Source organism: Saccostrea cucullata, unplaced genomic scaffold (genome assembly GCF_032062105.1).
Source record: "Saccostrea cucullata isolate Sc308-1 unplaced genomic scaffold, CSIRO_AGI_Scuc_v1 ctg1522, whole genome shotgun sequence".
NCBI classification, from domain to species: domain Eukaryota; kingdom Metazoa; phylum Mollusca; class Bivalvia; order Ostreida; family Ostreidae; genus Saccostrea; species Saccostrea cuccullata.
Genome location: NW_026926149.1, coordinates 23,251 through 44,576, shown reverse-complemented (window position 1 = coordinate 44,576; position 21,326 = coordinate 23,251). Strand labels below are relative to the sequence as shown.

Below are 21,326 nucleotides of genomic sequence, written 5' to 3'. Positions count from 1 at the left end.
TTTAAAATCGCTAAAATAACATCTCGCTAAAAATTAATTACTAGTTTTTAAGGGCAAATCGCTCAATTCGCGTCTCGTAAAAATTTCCATTTATACGGTAATTTATATTGCATACTCTGAAGACTGTCTTGTATTTGCTACATGTGAGGAATTTAAGTGAATGTGACATTAGTGTCAAATCTTGAAAAGACATCTGGTAGCGTCATTCTACATCATTTTGAATAATTAAATGTAAATCAACGTTATTGTTAATACACTTATTTTATTTACATTTCTCAAAAGGAAATAGTTCTAGCTGCAGTATGAATCAGACAGAATAAATAAACCCCCCAAAAGCTACACAAAAAATGTATATACAGTCAAACCTGTATTAAGAGACCTTCCAATGGAGAAAGGAAAAAAGGTCACATATGACAGGTGATCTCTTAATACAGGTTGCTTACTTTCCGCAGTGTTCAAATGTACAATTCAGTACACGTAGTATGCATTCATCACGTGACTGTCCATTGATGGGATTAAACTTCATACAGTACAGAGTGGGTAATACTATGCTATTTCCATAGGTATTAACGTTCTTTGATAATAAAACAGCTTAATTGAAATAAATTTAATTTAAATTAATATCCCCCTTTTTGCACATATATTTTCCGTTGATTTTTCATAGTAGGCCTTAACAGTGCTGCGAATTGCTTCGTTATGAACCGGACCGTGAGACGGGACCCTTACGGGACAGAGGAAATTACACGCGACTCGCAGATTGTGAATTCTGAAGATGTGAACCCTGAAGACATTGACTTTGAATCAGTAGCTTCAAACATTTTAAGTGAAGTACCCAAACATTTCACTGATCAGCATGTACATGTGAGACTTGAAAAGGGAAATTTGTGATTTGGTTGTATATATAAGTTGTAAATAATTGTGAAATATTTAATCTAAATATGACAACTTGTCATGTTTATATTATTTCAAGACTGGAGAACTGTTTTGTTTTCCGCTATGTTTTATTATTTCATTGTTATTATTTTTTTTTCATGATTATTTTTGTGTTTATTATCTTGTTTAACTATGTAGATTGAAGATTCTGTAAATTTTCTTTGTTGTAGATAGTCAGTTCTTTTGAACGGAGTCAAAAACTTAAGTGGGGGGAAGTTGTAACGGTCTTTAATTATTTCATTATGTTGTTTATATTTGATTCCGTTATTATATAATTATAGATACCGGTAGTCTTTGTTTACGTACCATTGCCCCTCGCAAGCAATGGTCAACTATTAGAAAAAGACCAAAACGCATTGCTCCTCGCGAGCAATGGCCTAAAGATATACGAGGGGTATTTGAAAAGTAATGAATATTTATTCGCTGTATTTTATTCAACAAAAATATCACAGATTCAGCTTATCACAGTCCTTCAAAATATTCTCCTTTTACTTCTACACATTTTTTCAGTCTTTGAATCCATTTCTGAAAAGCCGATTTATAGGCCGATTTAGGGATACCCTTCAGACACTGGTATAGCGCACTGCCTACAGCCTGGCGGCTTTCAAATCGTCGTCCTCTTAAGGCATCCTTGATGAGTGGATTCAGCCAAAAGTCACATGGGGATAGATCAGGGCTGTATGGAGGATGTGGTAAAGTTTTAATGTTCATCTCTGTCAAATATTCGGTAACAATCGAGGCTTTATGGGCTGGTGCGTTGTCATGGAGTAAATGTATACCACGGGTTCCAGTGCGAGGGCGGGTCTCTTTATAATGTGACACAACTTTGGTTAACACCTTTTCTTTGTAGAATTTAGCAGTGACACTGGTAGACTCTGGGACAGGAATTTGTACGACGGGTCCCTTCGAATCAAAGAAAATAGCGTACATAATCTTTCGCACTGTGCGGCTACGACGTGCAATTTGTGGCCTGTCCTTGACGTCAGTCACCCAAACTTTATTATTTCGCTTTATTTCTGGTTCGAAAAAGAAAATCCACGTTTCGTCACCAGTTACAATTTCGTTTAAACGCCTGAAATCGCAATGTTCATATTTCTCTAATAACTGTCGACAAATTTCTACCCGTACCCTCTTCTGCTCATTTGTCAGAATATGGGGGACCCATCGAGCACACACTTTTTTCAACATTAGTCTGTGTTTTAATATTTCAAACACTGCTGACGAATTGATCCCAGTGAAAGATGAAATGTCATTAACGGTGTATCTTGCATCAGTTTCAATGATCTGTTTCACAGTGTCAATTTCATTTTTGGTGATGGCAGTTGCAGGTCTTCCACTACGAGGGTCATCTGCAAGCGTCTGCCGACCGTCTTGAAATCGACGTACCCATCTCAGAACAGTTGGATAGGATAGAGCAGAAGGTCCATAAACTTTGTTCAAATCGGCTTTAATTTCTGTTGGGTTATAACCGAGAAGCGCCCTTGCTTTACAGTATGCCCTTTGCTCTAAATGATCAGGGACTTTACTTGCCATTATGTCGTGCTATAGTGTCGCAGACGTCGTTTACGTCACATGTCAAGATCTCGCGTTCGCGTTATTTTAAAAATTTAAATTATTCACATTTTGTAGAAAATTGATCAAATTTTTATTTTTTTCAATCAATTTTCCTGAAAAACGATGTTAAATAGTTTTTATTATTTAATGTTCATTAATTTCCAAATGCCCCTCGTATATAGGGGGGATGTTCTCAGACACAACACTTGCTCAGAATCTGTACTTATGTAAACATTGGATTATATTATACTGGGATTATATGTGTGTGATTATTAGATGTTATTGTGATTTTATTATGATGTGTAAAAAGTGTAAATAAACTTTTAAACGTACTTTGCGTATTTCATTCAGAGGATTGAAAATGAAGAGTTATCGCTCTTTGAACGCTACGGCGACGTTACACCATCAATTGTCTTCCGGGATATATATAAAGTAAACCATGAAAATAAGTCTTGATCAAACTGCTTTCATACGTGTGAAAAGTCTTGCGTCTAAATGATGGAGACAAGAGTGGCGAATATTTTGAAAACTCATAGTCGGATAAAAAATAAAACAAAAACGGTACCATTTTAAACTTGATCAATTCCTCAAGTAAATGTTGGCTGCATGAAATATAAATTGAAGTTTAACACATGCACCAACTATACTCAAAAATGTATTTTCAATTTTCGACTATAAAAAACGAACTGTGCAGAGTACGCTTTTTGCGAGAAGTAAAATTTGATCTTTTAAAAAAAAGGACATCTCATTTTTTCCATAGTAAATGGTAAGCAACTTTATATATTAAATATGAAAAACATATATATTTTTACAGATTCACTTTATGGAAGTAAATATATTATGTTTCTCCTAATTTGTAAAGAAACGAACATTCTGATAAACAATCTTTTCAATGTTTAGAAAACCTTTAATTCTGAATAACTACTCCCGCCCTAATCCCCATACACCAACATTTAAACCTGTATGTATAGAGCAGCCCGGTCATCCGGGCTGCAATAAATTTTACCTGGTCAAAGGACACTCAAGGTCACCGATAGGTCAGATAGAAGTTAAAGAGTAGAAAAATAGGGATTAGTGTTCTTATTTAGTAATACTTCATTCTTTCCTATCTTTCTCAACTTTTTTTAATAATTAGCTTTATATCACTGCTTTTAAAGGAAAACACACGTCTCATTCTGTGTCAATCTCACCGGGTACTGGGAGTCATCCAAGGCCATCGATCTTTGAAATAGTTGCCTGTAACAACTGTGTGTTCAAATTCATTTGTACTTGCAGTTCCTCAACTCTGAGTAGTTCACAATTTTCTTTTCTGATGCTAAAAACAAGATTAGAGTTTAAAACACACAACAAAGTAGTTTGAAATGTACATTTGATATATTTAAGGAAAAAAATGTGCTGAAGCATTTTAAATACCTGATGTCATTGTGATACAATACTGTACAATTAGTTTTTACTTTTTGTTGGTTTTGAAGTCAAAGTCTGACTTGAAGGAGTTGGAAGACTTGTCAGACTTGGTTGGGCAATTTTTTTTTAAATCTTTCGAGGAGCATTTCTTATTTGTTGTCGGTGGTGATCCTTATCTTGTTGTTTATCACACTCCACTTAATCTGATGATTAAAGACGGCTTGGTCTATTAGGAAAATACTAATTTATTAATTGTTAAAATAATTAAGAAATAAATAACAAGTTTATAAACTTCATTGGGAATTGAAGTGGGTCGGTCACGTGATCAGATCATGTAAAGGCCGAAGGCCTTCTCAGAAGATTTGATCACGTACCATCCTACTTCAATTCCCACTGAAGTTTAAAAATTTGTTATTTATAACTTATATATACATTTTAGACAGATGATTGAATATTTTCGAATATAAATTATTGCACTTACCGTCCGTCGTAGATTTTGAAAAATGACGCAAGGTGTAAATCGGCTTGAATGGCGGTTACGCTTCCTATTCATTAGGCTAAGGATTTTATTTCTAAGGGAATATTTTATGGAAGGCCCTTTGTCACCCCTACTAATGTGTTCGGATGATATTCTTTATCGCTGTTAAGTGTAGCGTAAAATCCGAGTGGTCGATTTGACCTCTAACGAGACCAGCCTCGAGACCCTGCGAGATCTGCACCAGTTCCTGTAAGATTTAGACAGAAAGTAGATGTGTGTTTTGTGATTTATGCATTTAATGTAAGTTCATTTTATTTGCCTTCATTCACTGGAACATTTTTTGCACATAAAACTTGATTCAATTAGTCTTTATTTCTCGAATTCTATCACCTCAAACACATGAAACGAGAAACATTAAATCATGTATATTTAGAGTTATCGTCCTTTGTTTACATGCCTCCACGTTGTTGGAAAAATAAAAATCTTTTGGTGCTATAAAAAATATAACGGGCTTGTCAGTGTTTTTCAATTATTATACTAATTTATTTATGTTGTTCTTGGTGTTGTGAAATATTTTACCCCAGTATTAAAAGAGGTGAAAATGATTCAATGTGCAGAAAATGTTATAGTCTGTTTTACTTCTTACAATAACAGTTACACAATTTCTTAGTTACTTGCATGCAATATACATGTTATAAACGTGGAAGTGCTTAAATAAATGAATATAGAATGAATGTGTCATTCAAAGATTAGAAATGGTAAATGACAATGTAAACAACCCTCAAGTGATCAGCTGGTGATAATTATTCAGGCGCGGATCTAGAAATTTTTCAAGGGGGGGGGGGTAATGAAGGAAAGAGTTTATATAACTTACATTTTACATAAACATGTACATGTAGTTAAATAACTCAGTAGGATACAGGTTTTTTAAATTGGTAGGTGGATCAACCTGTGAAAAAAATACTTGTACAGGGGATGACAAATCCCATTGCCTGACGCCTGGGGCTAGTGATTTTAGGGGTGGGCATGTAAAATTTTATCAACCACTTGCCCATGGGCAAGTGACTTATCAAAAATAGAATTTATTTGAAGGCCAAAAATTTAAAGCTGGGCATAGTGTCTTGCATGATTTACTCAGCATTTGTCTTCCTCTTTTTTGAAAGATCTAAAAATACAGAATTTGTTAATGGTAGGGCAAGCAAAAATTAAGGTAGGGCAAGTCAATTTTGACCATGTACTTGCCTTTGGACAAGTGCCTTAAAATCTATTTGTCAGCCCCTGCTTGTACCTACAGATTACCTGAATTTCTTTGAAAAAGTGAAAAATAAATCTCGTAAAGAAGATGGTGGTAAACGGACAGAGTCCGGTGACAAGATTCGTATAGAAGATGGGGGTAAACAGACAGTGTCCGGTGACAAGATTCGTATAGAAGATGGTGGTAAACGGTCAGTGTCCGGTGAAAAGACATGTAGAGAAGAGGGTGGTAAACGGACAGTGTCCGGTGACAAGACTTGTAGAGATGATGGTGGTAAACGGACAGTGTCCGGTGACAAGACTTATATTGAAGATGGTGGTGAACAGAGAGTGTCCGGTGACAAGACGTGTAGAGAAGATGGTGGAAAATGGACAGTGTCCAGTGACAAGATTCGTATAGAAGATGGGGGTAAACGGAGTGTCCGGTGACAAGACTTGTAGAGAAGATGGTGGTAAACGGACAGTGTCCGGTGACAAGACTTGTAGAGAAGATGGTGGTAAATCGACAGTGTCCGGTGACAAGACGTGTAGAGAAGATGGTGGTGAACAGAGAGTGTCCGGTGACAAGATTCTGAAAGAAGATGGTGACATTCTTCAGTGACAAAACTCGTAAAGAAGATGATGGTAAACGGACAGAGTCCGGTGACAAGATTCGTATAGAAGATGGGGGTAAACAGACAGTGTCCGGTGACAAGATTCGTATAGAAGATGGTGGTAAACGGTCAGTGTCCGGTGAAAAGACGTGTAGAGAAGAGGGTGGTAAACGGACAGTGTCCGGTGACAAGACTTGTAGAGATGATGGTGGTAAACGGACAGTGTCCGGTGACAAGACTTGTATTGAAGATGGTGGTGAACAGAGAGTGTCCGATGACAAGACTTGTAAAGAAGATGGTGGTAAACGGACAGTGTCCGGTGACAAGACTTGTAAAGAAGATGGTGGTAAACCGATAGTGTCCGGTGACAAGACGTGTAGAGAAGATGGTGGTAAATGGACAATGTCCAGTGACAAGACGTGTAGAGAAGATGGTGGTAAATGGACAATGTCCAGTGACAAGACTTGTAGAGAAGATGGTGGTAAACGGACAGTGTCCGGTGACAAGACGTGTAGAGAAGATGGTGGTAAATGGACAATGTCCAGTGACAAGACGTGTAGAGAAGATGGTGGTAAATGGACAATGTCCAGTGACAAGACTTGTAGAGAAGATGGTGGTGAACAGACAGTGTCCAGTGACAAGACTTGTAAAGTTAATGAGGATCTTCTCTTTTTTAATGAGCTGGCTACAAGTACTGTGGGACAAGATGTTGAAAATTCATTTGTCATTGAAGAGCTAAACAAGAAGGATTTGGAAATTCTGAATTCAATACTAGCGCTTGATGATATAAGTTCTTGCAGCTCTTTATCTGATGACCCTTTGTACATCCCATGTGAAGATGAACATGATGATTATGATACAGACAATTCTCACAAAAATTCGATCCTAAAAAAGAGAAATAGAAAAAGATCCCGGACAGTAAAACAGAAGCAAAATTTAAACAATGATGTATTTAAGGACAAGCAACCATGCAACAGTCTTAAAGACCCTTATGTCCCATCAGTAGATCATAATGATTCAGATGTGTTGATTCCCAACAAAAAGCAGGAAAAAAAAATCATGACATCTACCCAGAAAGAAAACTTATGTAACGATTCTCAGGATGAGCAACTTTCCAGGGGAACTGCAGACTGTAAGGAGACAAGCAAGAAAATAAAAAGAAAAAATTTCCAAGTGGTAGCAAAGCAAAAAGTGATTATTAAGGAAGTTATCAGTGACAGTTTGTCTTCAGGAGGTGAGATGAGTGATGTTTATCCACTTTTGAAAGTTCAAAAAGGGACTGAGTCAATTATAGATGAAGAAGCACTTGACTCCAATTTTGTAAACAATGTCAACACAGGAGAAAAGGAGAAGTCGGACGGGTCATCTGAAGAGGACCAATGTGAAGGAATGATTTAGACATCTTTGTTAGAGAACTTTCGAAAACAAACATTTATGATCAAGTACATGCGTGTGCTTACTGCAAGAACTGTTGTCACCAATATCTCTAAACACATGAAACAGGTTCACAAAAATGAACTGCAAGTAAGAGAAATAATGGAGTGCACAGAAACGAGAAGGAATAAACAGATTCTTTGGGACATTCTTCGAAACAGGGGTGACAACAGCCACAATGAACAAGTTGTAACAGAAGGAAAAGGTGAGATAATTTTGGGAAGAAGACAACATAAACAAATAAAACTTGAGGACTATGAACCGTGTCCAGGATGCCTACAATGGCTAAAGCATGATATCACAATGTATAAGCACCAGAAGATCTGCCCAGCAAAAATCGACGATAGAACTAGTAGTAAGGGAGAGTTACGTGTTCAGAGTATGTACCTCAGTGGAAGGTTGCAGAACAAAGCCAGCAAAGGTTTGATAAATGAAGTCTTTCCCATTATGACAAATGACATTATATCCAAAATTGCTCAAACAGATCCACTCATCATGTGTCTCGGGAATACTTGGCTATCAAGAAACATTGGGAATAAATTAAAGAGGAAGTATTACACTTCATCCAGGATGAGGGAAGCAGCCCGACTATTAGCGAATACACGAGAGTTGCTGAATTCGAATTTATCCATGTCGGATTTGCTTCGACCTGAACATTTTGATATAATGTGGCTAAGGGTGCATTGATAACAGCCTCGCCTGGTTTTGATTCGGAGGAAGATTTGCAAGCCCCATCAACAGCCATTAGGCTTGGATATGAAATTAAACAAATGTTGAGTGCTAAATGGGCGGAGGGAATAAAAAGTAAAGATGAGCAGGCAGCCAATGACAGTAAGTCATTCCTGAAGTTTATGAAGTTTGAATGGTCCATAAAAGTTACAAAACTAGCAATAGTCACACTTCAGATTCGTAGCTTCAGCAAGGAAAAATGTCTCCCTGAGCCAGAGGACATTATTAAGATTCAAGAAAAGATTCGTAATGACATCAAAAACTTTGATGAAAAGGACACAACACCACAGAACTTCCGATTTGCTGCAGAAGTCTCTCAGGCTAGATTGTTGCTGTATAACAAACGTCGATCTGATGAAATAGAGGGCATCAGGTATGTACAACTTTACTTCCTGGTTTATAATTTTATAGAAATATAAGGTCAAGGTTTATTATTTTTATCGAATATTGAAATATGAAAAGGAGAAAAATTATGCACTATGCATTAAACATTGTACAAAATGAAATGTTCTTGTAAAGCTAAGGTTATTTTTTTTTCAAACAGGGTTAAGGACTATGTTAGAAGGCAGCAAAGTGTTACAAATGTGGAGAGGTCAATGAGAGCAGAACTCTCAGCACTAGAACAAAAACTACTGGAATCTCAAGATCAGATAGAAGTTCGTGGCAAGGTATATATATATGATCAATAGAGAATTAAAGGCATACATTCTGGTAGATTACTAGAATATTACTAAATTTAAATTTCATATAATTAATTAGGAATTTTTATTGTTAACATATTGTTCTAACATCTTGGAAAATTACGCAATACGAAAGGTAGTGTCATCAACCCCAATGCATGGTCTCAAACACAGAAAAGAGCTGTTCAAGCATCTAGCTGGCATTTCAGACATTTCATCTGCAGAATCTGGAAAAACATCTGATCAGTAAGCTTGATATACTGTAAACATATTACATTTAGTGGTGTTCTCTTTTTAGCAATTTTGACCAATTTAAAGCAGAGTACACTAATACAAGTGCATCACTAAATGTCTTGTACATTAACTTTTATAACTAGAAAAGTCAGACAGTGCTAAATCAAATCTACGCTAACTTCTTGAAAATTAAATTTCTCCCAAATATTGTACATGCTAAATTTAATACAATTACAGTACATGTATATATGCCACATGTATTTGATATTAAATGTCAAGATTAAGTTTACCCATGAGTGTGTTAAAAGTTTTAAAAATGTAACGTGAAGCAGTCACCCATCCAAGGGTTAAACAGGCATGCCGTTGCTTAACTTGCCTGAAATAGAGGGAGACTCTACCGCATCACCAGAAAAGCTAGCTCACTAGCGAGGCAGTATAGGTTCCCTATATACTGTCCGCTACAAAACCTCCAATCTACTCTGTTCTGTTAAGAGCCTGAATGTTTCATTACACAGAACATATAAATTAATGCAGAATTCAATATCATATCTGTTTTCATTTTCAGGGCAATGTCAGGAATAGAGGAAATGGAGCCAGGACCATCAAGGAGTGAGATTACTTGCCCCAGACCACCAGACAGGTAAGTTAAGTAAATGATGAGCTTTTTATATTATCAGTAAATATCAAGACCAATTAAATTTAGTAGCTGTTATATTTTTTTCTGACTGATCAGCTTACAATCTTTTAAAATGAAACCAAAAGTTGTATAGATCATGATTTAATGGAAATGTTCAAAGCATTTAGGTTCATGATATAGCTAAACAACAGAAAATAAATGAAATTTCCATTTTAATTATTGTACAATTACATAAAATTCTGACCTATTTTCAGCAGAAAGGCAAAGGGATCAAAATACTCAGCATCATATTTGGATCCTTTGGAGTAAGAACTTTTATTTATATATTTTCATTTCTTTCTGACTTATGGAATAGAAGGAAAGCTGGTCTATGAAGTAAATCTGTCTACCTGAACCAACATTTATTTGAGCTTTTATTATTATTTTTAGGGGTATTTGGATTTCAAATTATTTTAATTACTTACACAATTTTTAAGCTCTTTATAGTTTACAACACCTTTTGTTTTTTCACAGAACATTTTCATTACCTTCTGACTTTTAATATAATACTCATTTTCATTGATTTCAGAATAAGTATTGACATACCTGAAGAATCCGAAGACCTGGAGGAAAGTGATGATGAGTCATATCAACCAAGCTTCAGCATATCAATTGGGTATGGTTTATTAACAATAACAAGGAGTTGAATAAAGTCAAAATTGAGATGTGGTATATTGTAAAAGCCTGCAAAAAATGTTTGATGATGTCCACTGAAGTCACAGATTCTGTCTAACTGCTTTAACATCATTTCTGGCTAAATTTCTATTCTTAGGTAGACTTGTCAATAGAGATGCATAGGTGGATACTTTTTGACTTTCTTTTAATTGTAGACCAAAAGACATTACTGGAATTGAGGACTGCCCTGGAGTGGAGTCTGTGTTTCCAACTGTGGAGGAAGTTGAAGAGGAAGAGGAGGAGGAAGCTGGTCCCTCTATATGTAGAGTGTTAACAGAAGAAGACTTGGAGCACCTGACAGAGAACAAGACTGCTCTTGTGTACCTACCTCAGTTAAAAATATTAGCCAACAAAAAGGTGGACTCTGTCTGTAAAGTGAAAGGATGTGGAGAGGGCATACAAATATCCATAAAACATGTTGGGTCTGCTGTATATCTAAAATGGGTATGAATATTGCATTATTATTATTAATTGTTGTAATATGAATAATGATTTCAAGAAGCAAAACATAAAGGTTGAAAGCAGACAATGAATATTTTCAGATTTGTCAAAACTCTCACATAGCAGACAAATGGTGTAGTCAGCCTGTCTTGAATCGGGGACTTCATGGAGCAGACCTCATGATTGCATCATATATTCTGTTTTCGGGCAATTATTTCAATAAAATGAAATTATTTGCCAAGTTTTTGCAAATGGTCCGAGCCAATCGTCATTCACCAGACTGCAGAGACGATACGTAAGTTTCCTTTCCACCTTGCAGATAAAAGTCTGTCTCAAAAGATATTCAACAAGCATTTTGACCAACTAGAATTTGGTAAATTATCCAAAGATCATATACTTGTAACTGAATTTTATTTGTTGTATTATATTTTACTATCATTAATTTCTAGTGAAATGGGTTGGAGTTTTGCATCACGTCGTTGGAGAACACTAGTGGTACTTAACCTATAGTGAGACGGGTACAAGTGCATGTATGCATGACCCTTTAACAGGTGAAGAGGCAGGGGACAAGGAGTTGTTGATAAAGGGCAGTCCAGGGCATGAAGCTCTTAGAAAAGTTGTTTTAGACAAGAGGCTACTGCACAACATACCTTATTACCTAAATTTCAGGTATGCAATATTTGTGAACCATTAAATGTGTTTCAGGTAAACTAAAGTATTTCAATTTGATATAAAATAAAAAATTTCCTCAAAGTGTACTATTTGTCTTTCAGAAGCACTGCAGAGCTGGAAAGCTTCCACAACCACATGCTGATGTACAGCTCCAAACGATTTGCCTATACACCGCCTGTGTACAGAGCTAGGAGTCTTTTGGCAGCACTTGATTATAATGAAAATGTTGACAGAGAACCAATTGTGAACAAAGATGGCACTGTCAGGTACTCATTCCCAAGATATATATAAAATGTAATTGAAGTTCTGAAAATTAATATTTTTTTGTAATGAATAAATACTAAAGATGACAATCATTTTCCAGATGCAGAGAACTTTCAATAAAAAGTCAGGTAGATGGAGTGTGTACCCGATGAAAGAAAAGAAGAAGAACAGCAGTACTGTTTTAGACAGCAGTACAAGGTGCGCTATTAAATATTTGACCCCTCAATATTATCAAATTTTTTTAATGTACATGCAAACATCAAAGCGTTTGAACATTATTCGAACTTTTAGAAAAAGTTATCTATTACTAAGTCTGTCCTTTAATGTGAGCATGGAGCAATGTCTTGGGAATGTAATCTTTCAATTTCGAACTTTGAAGTGAAAAGAAGCTCTACGGTTTTTCCGGTGGCGAAGTGAATCTTATGCAGAAACCACGTGTCGCCTTTGAATCATAAACACGTAGTACAGTGTCATGCTATGGGACTCATTCATTTGATTGGCGAACAGGTGTGACGAAGATATCGTCACGTGTTGAAAATTGCCTTCCATATAAGGTAGTGGTCTCGTCTTTTTCTTTATAACCGGAAGGTGTCGTTTTTGTTTCCGGTGGGAATGATACATTTCGAAACTACATATAAGATGCTATAATGTGATGCAAAAATGTTTCAAAGAAGAAAAGGTAAAATTTTCGATTTCTGTGATCACTTCCTGTGACGACCGGAAGTGATGGCGGACAACGTAAACCTAAATGATTTTGGCTTTCATTCCTATAAGTTTGGTGTCTTAATCTCTTACCGTTTACGAGATCTAGCTATAACTTCTGATTTTGAGGACAGGAAGTCACGCGACCGGAAGTGACTTTTACTGATATATTAGACATTACTGTAGACATTTGCAGTCTGCATAACATATTCAAAAATCATTACAAATACTGTAACTATGAAAAATATTTATGGGGAAGAAAAATACTTAAATTATGCAGTTTTTTGCTCTACTGGTCAGAGACCAGAAGAGCTTATGCGATAGTAATGCGTCCGGCGTCCGTCCGTCTGTCTGTCTGTCTGTAAACAATTTTTCAAAATGCTACTCCTCCTACAATTTTAGTTTGATTTCAGTATTACTTGGCACACAGGTAGACAACACTAAGATAAATAGATTAGTGCATCGGTTTTTGATTTCAATGAAAGGTGTTGCCATGGTTACTAAAATATAATTTTCTGTTAAATTCCTTTAAAACGCTACTCCTTCTACAGTTTTTGTCTGATTTCAATATATCTTGGCACACAAGTAGACTACATTTAGATACATAGAACAGTGCATCGGTTTTTGATTTCGATGAACGGTATTGCTATGGTTACTAAAAATAAAATTTTCTGTAAAATACCTTTAAAACGCTCCTCCTTCTACAGTTTATGTCTGATTTCAGTATAACTTGGTACACAAGTAGACAACACTACGATACATAGAATAGTGCATCGGTTTTTGATTTCAATGAACGGTGTTGCCATGGTTACTAAAAATAGAAATTTCTGAGAAATTCTTTTGAAATGCTTCTCCTCCTACAGTTTAAATCCGATTTCAATATAACTTGGCACACAAGTTGACTACACTAAGATACATAGAATAATGCATCGGTTTTTGATTTCGATGAACGATGTTGCCATGGTTACGAAAAATAGAATTTTCTGTGAAATTCCTTGAAAACGCTCCTCCTTCTACAGTTTTGGTATGATTTCAATATAACTTGGCACACAAGTAGACTACACTAAGATACATAGAATATTGCATCGGTTTTGGATTTCTGTGAACGGTGTTGCCATGGTTACTATAAATAGAATTCTCAGTGAATTTCCTTTAAAACACTATTCCTTCTACAGTTTTGGTCTGATTTCAAAATAAGTTGGCACACAAGTAGACTACACAAAAATACATAAAATAGTGCAATGATTTTTGTAAGTACAAACCAGTAGAGCTACAGTCTCGACAGAGACTTCTGGTTTCTCTTGTAACCGGAAGATGTCGTTTTTGTTTTATCTAAATATAAGAGTTTGTTTTGTGTACTTTTGAATAAATATTTGAAAATCATCGCACATGGTTGAAGATGCTCCTTAATTTCATCTAAGTGACAACAAATCTTCAATAGTTTTTTTTTTCAAATTCCCTATATTTAAATTGTTGTCACACGTATCATCGTCACGATGGGAACGCAGTGGAATACCCTGCCGACAACATATTTCCCACAAATATATAAATTTTTCTCACTTTCTCTATCTTATCCTTAAAATTCAGATTAACAGTTGATGAGAGAAATTATTATAACAGGCTCTGTATCTTACTTTATTGCACTACCAGTATATGTTTGGTATGTAATGTTAACTTATGTTTATTAATCAATAACGTGTAATACCTTTCGAATGATACTCTTTCATTGAATTTACAAAGCTTCGAGTTCAGGTGATTCCATTTGTGTGCAAGACTGAAATTAAAAAAAAGGAAGATTAAAAAATAAAAGTTTCTCATTACCTGAATTGAAATGATATTTTTTTCAAAGCACCAACAATACACTGTATTTCTATTACGGAACTCTTCAGAATTAGAGGTACGGTTAGTCAGCGCAGTATGTGACAAAATAAGTTACGTAAGAAAAATTATGCTTTGCTCTAATAATAAACGATAAATATTGTAAAAAAAATTACATTGAACATTAAAACAAACAGATAAGTACACTATAACCACAAAAAAAAAACGTTAAAAGAATTTTATAACTTACAATTGCACAATTTTTAATTTACCTCCTTTCTTTGCAAGATTTTGCAAGTTGCTTGGAATGAAAGCTTAGAAACAACTAAAAACTAAAACATCCTTAATCGCTGTGGATTCGAACAAATGGGTCAGTATCATTTTGACAGTCTGCTACCCTAGAAGCAGTGGGCACACAACTTCCACACGCATCAATCAAAGAAATTTAAAAAAAGTCACTATCATCACAGTCCACTCCATCTTGCCGGTGCAAAATCCCGCCGCAAACTGATCAAGTCCTGCGCTCGTGCCAAATAAGTAACACGTGATACGTGACAGTTGTGTGCCAAAGGTGAAGATGATTAAATTTCTTTTGATTTATATATTTCCTTCCAAACAACGTTTTGTAAAATCGCTGGTGTGACATATCTTGACATATCGAATCACAAATTTCTTGTCAGTACAAAAGATATGGTATTTGATAAAATTACGATTTTTTTTCCTCGTAAATACGTATGGAAAAAAATAAAATTATCTTCACTAGATGTGACCTACATTTTCTAGATGAGTGATTTGGTTAAAGTTTTTGGAGCAGGTCCATTTCCAAGTAACTTATTATAAGTCCTACCTGAACTAAACTTGCACGGATGATGCATCTAGGGATGGACACTATCTACAGAGAAAAACATCTAAGTGAAGAAGCAAAACAAAGAACTAAAGAGCTTCATAAAGTCCACCAAAAAGGAACAGAAAAAGACTCAAAAATGCATAAAAAAGCTGATCACGGGTGGAAACCAAGGAACAGCGCAAAAAGTGAAGAGGAACAAAAAAGAATACAAGGAGCTAACATGAGCCGTAAAAGAAAACAGCCATAAATGCTAAACGAAGAGTAGTTCGAAAAACCTGACGTTTTTCGATCTTTTTAACGATTTTGATATTTTACATGCCAGGAAAACGTCAGAACTGGCGCCATTACGAAAACCGGAAATTTCACCGTCTCCACCAGAAGTTGGGAATCGAATTAGATGCAACATTACAATTTATCAATGGCACAATGCTCCTAGAACTCACCAACATCGATGAATAGAATTTACCACGCCATATTCCAATTCAGAACTCGCTCGATTTTAAAATGCACGAAATGAAAACAAATCTCAACAGTCAGATAAAATGTGTTCATCGGATTATATTATTTCATAAAGGAAACATAAAAACAATGTTGGTGAGTACTAAAGGTGTTGTACTATTGATAATATGTAAATTCAGCATTTAATTCGGTTTACAAGTATCGAAAATCAACCTCTAAATGCCGCCCCCGGTTGGAGGCGGCGATTTCCCAGTTTTGGTAATGGCACCTGTTCTGACGTTTTTCTTGGCATGGAAAATATCAAAATCGTAAAAAAGCCAGAAAAACGTAAGATTTTTCGGACTAAATGAAGAGAAGCTTATAAGGAAAAAACGGAGGGAAATCATCGGTATCCCCTTTACCCGTGTCAGCAATTGAGATACATTTAGGAACCATAAGTCTCTGTGGAGACTGTAACTCTACTGGATTATACTTAAAAGAAGGATATGGAAATAACGAACAGTATTCAATCTCAACGTCCATTAAACAAATATACAAAATAAGAGCAGAGCAAACACGGACCTCCGAAACATCAGAGGTGGGATCAGGTGCCATGGAGGAGTGAGCATCCCCTGCCGACCGGTCACACCCGCCGTGTGTTCGTTGTCATAATCAGGATATAACGGAAAAAATCCGTGGTCAATTCAGTGTATAAATAATGGACTAACAATTGGTATGAAAAACGTCAGTCAGCATTTCATTCAATGATAAATTGTATTTGCTGACAAGGTCATTGTATCGACCATAGAATTTACGAAATGATGACTTTAAACGAGACTGTTGATATTCTTGTTTCATCAACTTGCTTGTCAATAATTTACCTCGTTTAAGAAATTGTTCATACGTAGAGCATGCTCTTGCATATCGAACAAAGGAATAGAAATGTAGCAATTGGGACTTGAAAATTTAAAACAGCAATAAAAAGAACCAGAAGTCTCTGTCGAGACTATTCGAAGCTCTACTGGTTTGTGATTTTAGCAAAGGAAGAGAAAAGCAGTTGGGAATGAAACTATTCAACAGCGATAAATAGAAGAATTATCCTTGATTAAGTCTCTTTATGTTCTTAGTGTAGTCTACTTGCATGCCACATTATATTAAAATCAGACTAAAACTGTATTAGGCCATTCCAAGTTTTTTCTATGTTTAGCGTCCACTCATCTCTCAAAAACCTACCTACCTATTCGCAAAAAAAAAAAAACCACACAGACCAAAAAAGAAAGCACAGAGTTTATAGTCATAAAAGTAACGTCTTTCAAAGGATTTGATTTCAAAAAAGTATGTTATCTCCTTTCTAAATCTATACTATAGCACAATCCATTTCCTAAATGCTCAAAATATACCAAATATGAAAAAATGTAGACAGATTATAAAAGGATATGATAGAATTCTAACATTTCGACCAGAGTAATCAAAATCGGGTCTTCTGATTTTCTTTGTTTTTTCTGATATTGGGTGTCAAAAACCAAGGCGCACGCGGACGCTAAACATAAAAAAAAAAAATTCGAATGACCTGAGGAGTAGCATTTAAAAGAATTTCAATGCATAGTTTTAAAAGATTTATCATTTGAATTTTAAGTAATAAAAACATCAAAAAATTGTATTAATAATAATATAATATTATTTTATACATTTCAAAGAGTAAACAGAAAGATTAAACTAAAAGTATGGTTGCTGTGATGGGACATTTTCACCAAACACAATAATACGTTTTATTTCCACTATTAAAGAGTTATAGTTCTTAGTGCGCTCTTTTGTGAAAAAGTCCGAGAATGTACAAATCTCGCGGGATTTCTGGGACAAACGTAACATAAACATGTAAGCAACATGTTGAATGTTGTTAAACAAATACTAACAAAATGCATGTGAAATATTTTATTTTTGTGAACTTTATTTAAATCAAGAGTAGAGATGACAAGGAAATTAAGGGGACCCTATACAACGTCAGAACATGGCGTACTTCCGTAAAAACGCCATTTTGATCCCAAATGATCAGATTCAAATTCCCTTAACACCGACAAAACACTGAGTACAACACAACATGCGATATTGTGGATGGAATGTACATTATATCACATCAATGAATACAGTGTTTTGCTCAATACGTTTCCTTTCTATAAAAATGAATTGTTTGTCAATGTATTCAATTTTACTTATTAAATTATAAGATAATACATTTACAAACTTATTAGAATAAGATTTTTAGATAAGAAAAAAAATGATATAAAACATGCCTTGTCCATATGCTAAATCCTCATTGCGTGTCAAAACGCCATACACTCATAAGTTCATTTCTTCAATAAGCATATATGCTTTTCAGCAAATATAGGCCTATCCCTTCAAAAATGCAAATTTGATAATTGCCCTTGTCTAGATGGTGCATCCTGTGTGACACTATAGAAATGATAGACAAGAAACTGGAGGATGTGAAGAGAGACAAAGACGTTGATTATTATCTACACCTCGGGGGTAATGTGCATGTCTCAGTAACATCCCGTACAGATGCATAAACATTTGCAAATTCGACTTCATGAGGAAAGTGGACTCGCGCATAAAGACATGATACCCAACAAGAGAAGGAGTCTTCCTAAGAATTCTGAAGTGGACAAAGCTAAAGAGAAACTTGCATGAAATAAACTTTCATTTACCCATGGAGCTGGACAGTGTGATCCCATTTTATGGGATTTAAGACCATAGCAACCAGATGGCGATGCTAGAATACATGGAGTGTAACCAAACTTGGGACACTGATAATGTTAAGTTAATTAAAGCTTATGCAAAAATTCTCAAGTTCTTTGTGAAATGTCTTAAAATTCCATACAGAGCATCATTAACAATATCATAAAGGAAATTAATAGTTTGTTTGGAATATTTTGCCCTCTTAAAAATAATTCCATTGTGCACTTACATTCACTGAGGAAAATAAAGCATATAGCCATATAAAAATTTCTATTGTTGTATTGTTCTTATGCAATTAATTTCGCCCAGTGTTCCTTATCGAAAGTTTCATTGGAAAGTTTTAAATTGACATAAAATTCCCCTGATGTAATTTTTTTTAATGCAATAAGTATTTAAAAACATAAAATACTACAATTTTGCAAAAAAAAAAAAAGATTCATGAAAATTTGACCCTTTTTGTAGGATCATACCAAAAAAAAATGAACAACCGCAATTCTTCCATAAAAAAATTAAATATTCCATTTTATTGTAGGATTGCAAAACAGTACGTAGAAAACAAAAAACAGAGAACTACTATCAAAAACAAAAGAAAGGAAGCTTTTAATCAAAAAATGCTCAAAATTCGCATTTCTCACGGGCTGTTCCGTATTCTTAAGATAGAGGACACCGACTGTAAGAGGTCCAAGGTTTTTGCCACTGACAATCTCAACTACAACTACGTGTCCGGTGGACACAAGCCGTCGTGTGATTAAAAACGTTGCCATCCAAACAAAGCATCAACTGTCCTGCAACGAGTACTTTCATTATTGCATTTTATATCTGATTTATATCAAATCTACGTTATTTCTTCGACATAATTTTTCCTTCCGCGTTTAGGCAACAACCAAATATTAAAAGTAGTTGCAAGTCTATACATCATAAATTACATGAGAGAAAAATATAATTCCATATAATGGAAGTCCCGCCTAAGTCCCCCTTAAAAGTGAGAAGGGATCAGAAAGCCACTGTAAAATGTCATCTTGTCCGGCCACCTGAAAGCCTTACCAGTCTTTTATGATGACATCGACTCTATTTATTACGAATTCATGTTAACAAGAAGGCCTTCAACATTCAACCAACAATATTATTCATCCAACAAAACAGGAAAAAATATAACTTTTTTAACATCCTATATCCCGATCCTTCAACTGGCGTCGGAATTTCATAAATATTATGGATTCTGTTGAAAATTACGCCAGACGATGGGCTAGATATGAAAAAGAAGACATTGACACCTTGTCAGAATAGATTAAATGTATCAGATCCATGTTAAAGTCACTTATTAAAAGATTGAGGGGCAATACGAAAACCATCTATCCTTCTGTGTTCAATAAACCAGAAGTGAAAAAAGAATTAGATAGATTACACGATCAGTACGTACTGGTTCCTGCCGACAAAGCAGGTAACAACATTGTCTTCGTTTGCAAGGCTCATTATATAAATTGCATTCTAGAAGAACTTGGATTTAATTCTACAAGTGGTAATCCTAATTATACATATACTTCTCTTTCTAAGGAAGAAATTCTTCAAAATCACCTGTCAGTTTTGAATACTTTTAATATTCCACAGAGCCAAAATGAATTTGAACTACCTTATATATATTGCATTCCGAAACTTCATAAGAATCCTTACGAACAAAGATACATTGCAGGTTCCAGTAAATGTTAAACCAAGCCTCTTTCGTTACTTCTCACTAAAATATTGACAGTAGTGAAGGAAAAACTTCAAGAGTACTGTACAACCATACATTCAAGAAGTGGTGTAAATCAGATGTGGATACTGAAAAATTCTAAAGAACTTTTGGACAATTTGAAATCACAAGACTTTACAAAAATCAACAGCATAAAAACTTACGACTTTTCAACTTTATACACAACAATTCCCCACGACAAATTAAAATCCAGGCTTTTTGATATCATTGACAGCTGCTTCTTCAACAAAAATGGAACTCGTAAGTTTACTTACCTCGTCATTGGTCATTTGAAAAATTATTTTGTTAAAACAGATTATGATTGCACACATAAGTACTCTGAAGTTGACATCAAGAAGATGCTTGAGTTTCTGATTGACAGTATCAATGTGGTTTTTGGAGATCAGGTATTCAAACAATCTATTGGAATTCCCATGGGTACAAATTGCGCTCCGTTATTAGCAGACTTATTTTTATATTCATATGAGGCGGAATTTATGCAAAATCTTTTGCGTGAAAAGAAGAAAACGCTTGCTGTGGCTTTCAACTCGACATTTAGATATATCGACGACGTATTGTCAATTAAAAATGATAATTTCCATTCCTACGTCGACACGATATATCCTGGTGAGCTTGAGATAAAAGATACCACAGAGTCCGACACTTCTGCTTCATACTTGGATATTTTACTTGAAAAAGACACTAATGGTAATCTAACAACCAAGCTATATGATCAACGTGATAACTATAACTTTTCTATCGTCAACTTCCCTTACTTATGCAGCAATATACCTTCATCACCTGCATACGGAGTATTTATATCTCAGTTGATTCGATACGCAAGAGCATGCTCTACGTATGAACAATTTCTTAAACGAGGTAAATTATTGACAAGCAAGTTGATGAAACAAGAATATCAACAGTCTCGTTTAAAGTCATCATTTCGTAAATTCTATGGTCGATACAATGACCTTGTCAGCAAATACAATTTATCATTGAATGAAATGCTGACTGACGTTTTTCATACCAATGTTA

General features: G+C 35.1%; 2 protein-coding genes and 2 pseudogenes across 2 annotated transcripts; 3 read left to right on the top strand and 1 right to left on the bottom strand.

Annotated features, from left to right (window-relative positions):
* Window positions 1-1,395: 1,395 nt before the first annotated feature.
* LOC134270944 (histone-lysine N-methyltransferase SETMAR-like) lies at window positions 1,396-2,466 on the bottom strand. Its single transcript, XM_062753214.1, has one exon. It carries the CDS (start codon window positions 2,464-2,466, stop codon window positions 1,396-1,398), a length of 1,071 nt encoding a protein of 356 aa, XP_062609198.1.
* A 2,658-nt stretch (window positions 2,467-5,124) lies between these two features.
* Window positions 5,125-6,052, top strand: LOC134270943 (uncharacterized). The gene is made up of 2 exons (XM_062753213.1): window positions 5,125-5,139; window positions 5,645-6,052. Exons 1-2 carry the CDS (start codon window positions 5,125-5,127, stop codon window positions 6,050-6,052), a joined length of 423 nt encoding a protein of 140 aa, XP_062609197.1.
* Window positions 6,053-6,204: 152 nt separating this feature from the next.
* Window positions 6,205-8,592, top strand: LOC134270942 (uncharacterized; annotated as a pseudogene).
* LOC134270941 (uncharacterized) lies at window positions 8,421-19,314 on the top strand (annotated as a pseudogene).
* Window positions 19,315-21,326: the final 2,012 nt, after the last annotated feature.

What these genes read in the sequence shown, in the direction of transcription:
- LOC134270944 (XM_062753214.1), bottom strand. Translation starts at nt 2,466, where the DNA reads ATGGCAAGTAAAGTCCCTGATCATTTAGAGCAAAGGGCATACTGTAAA.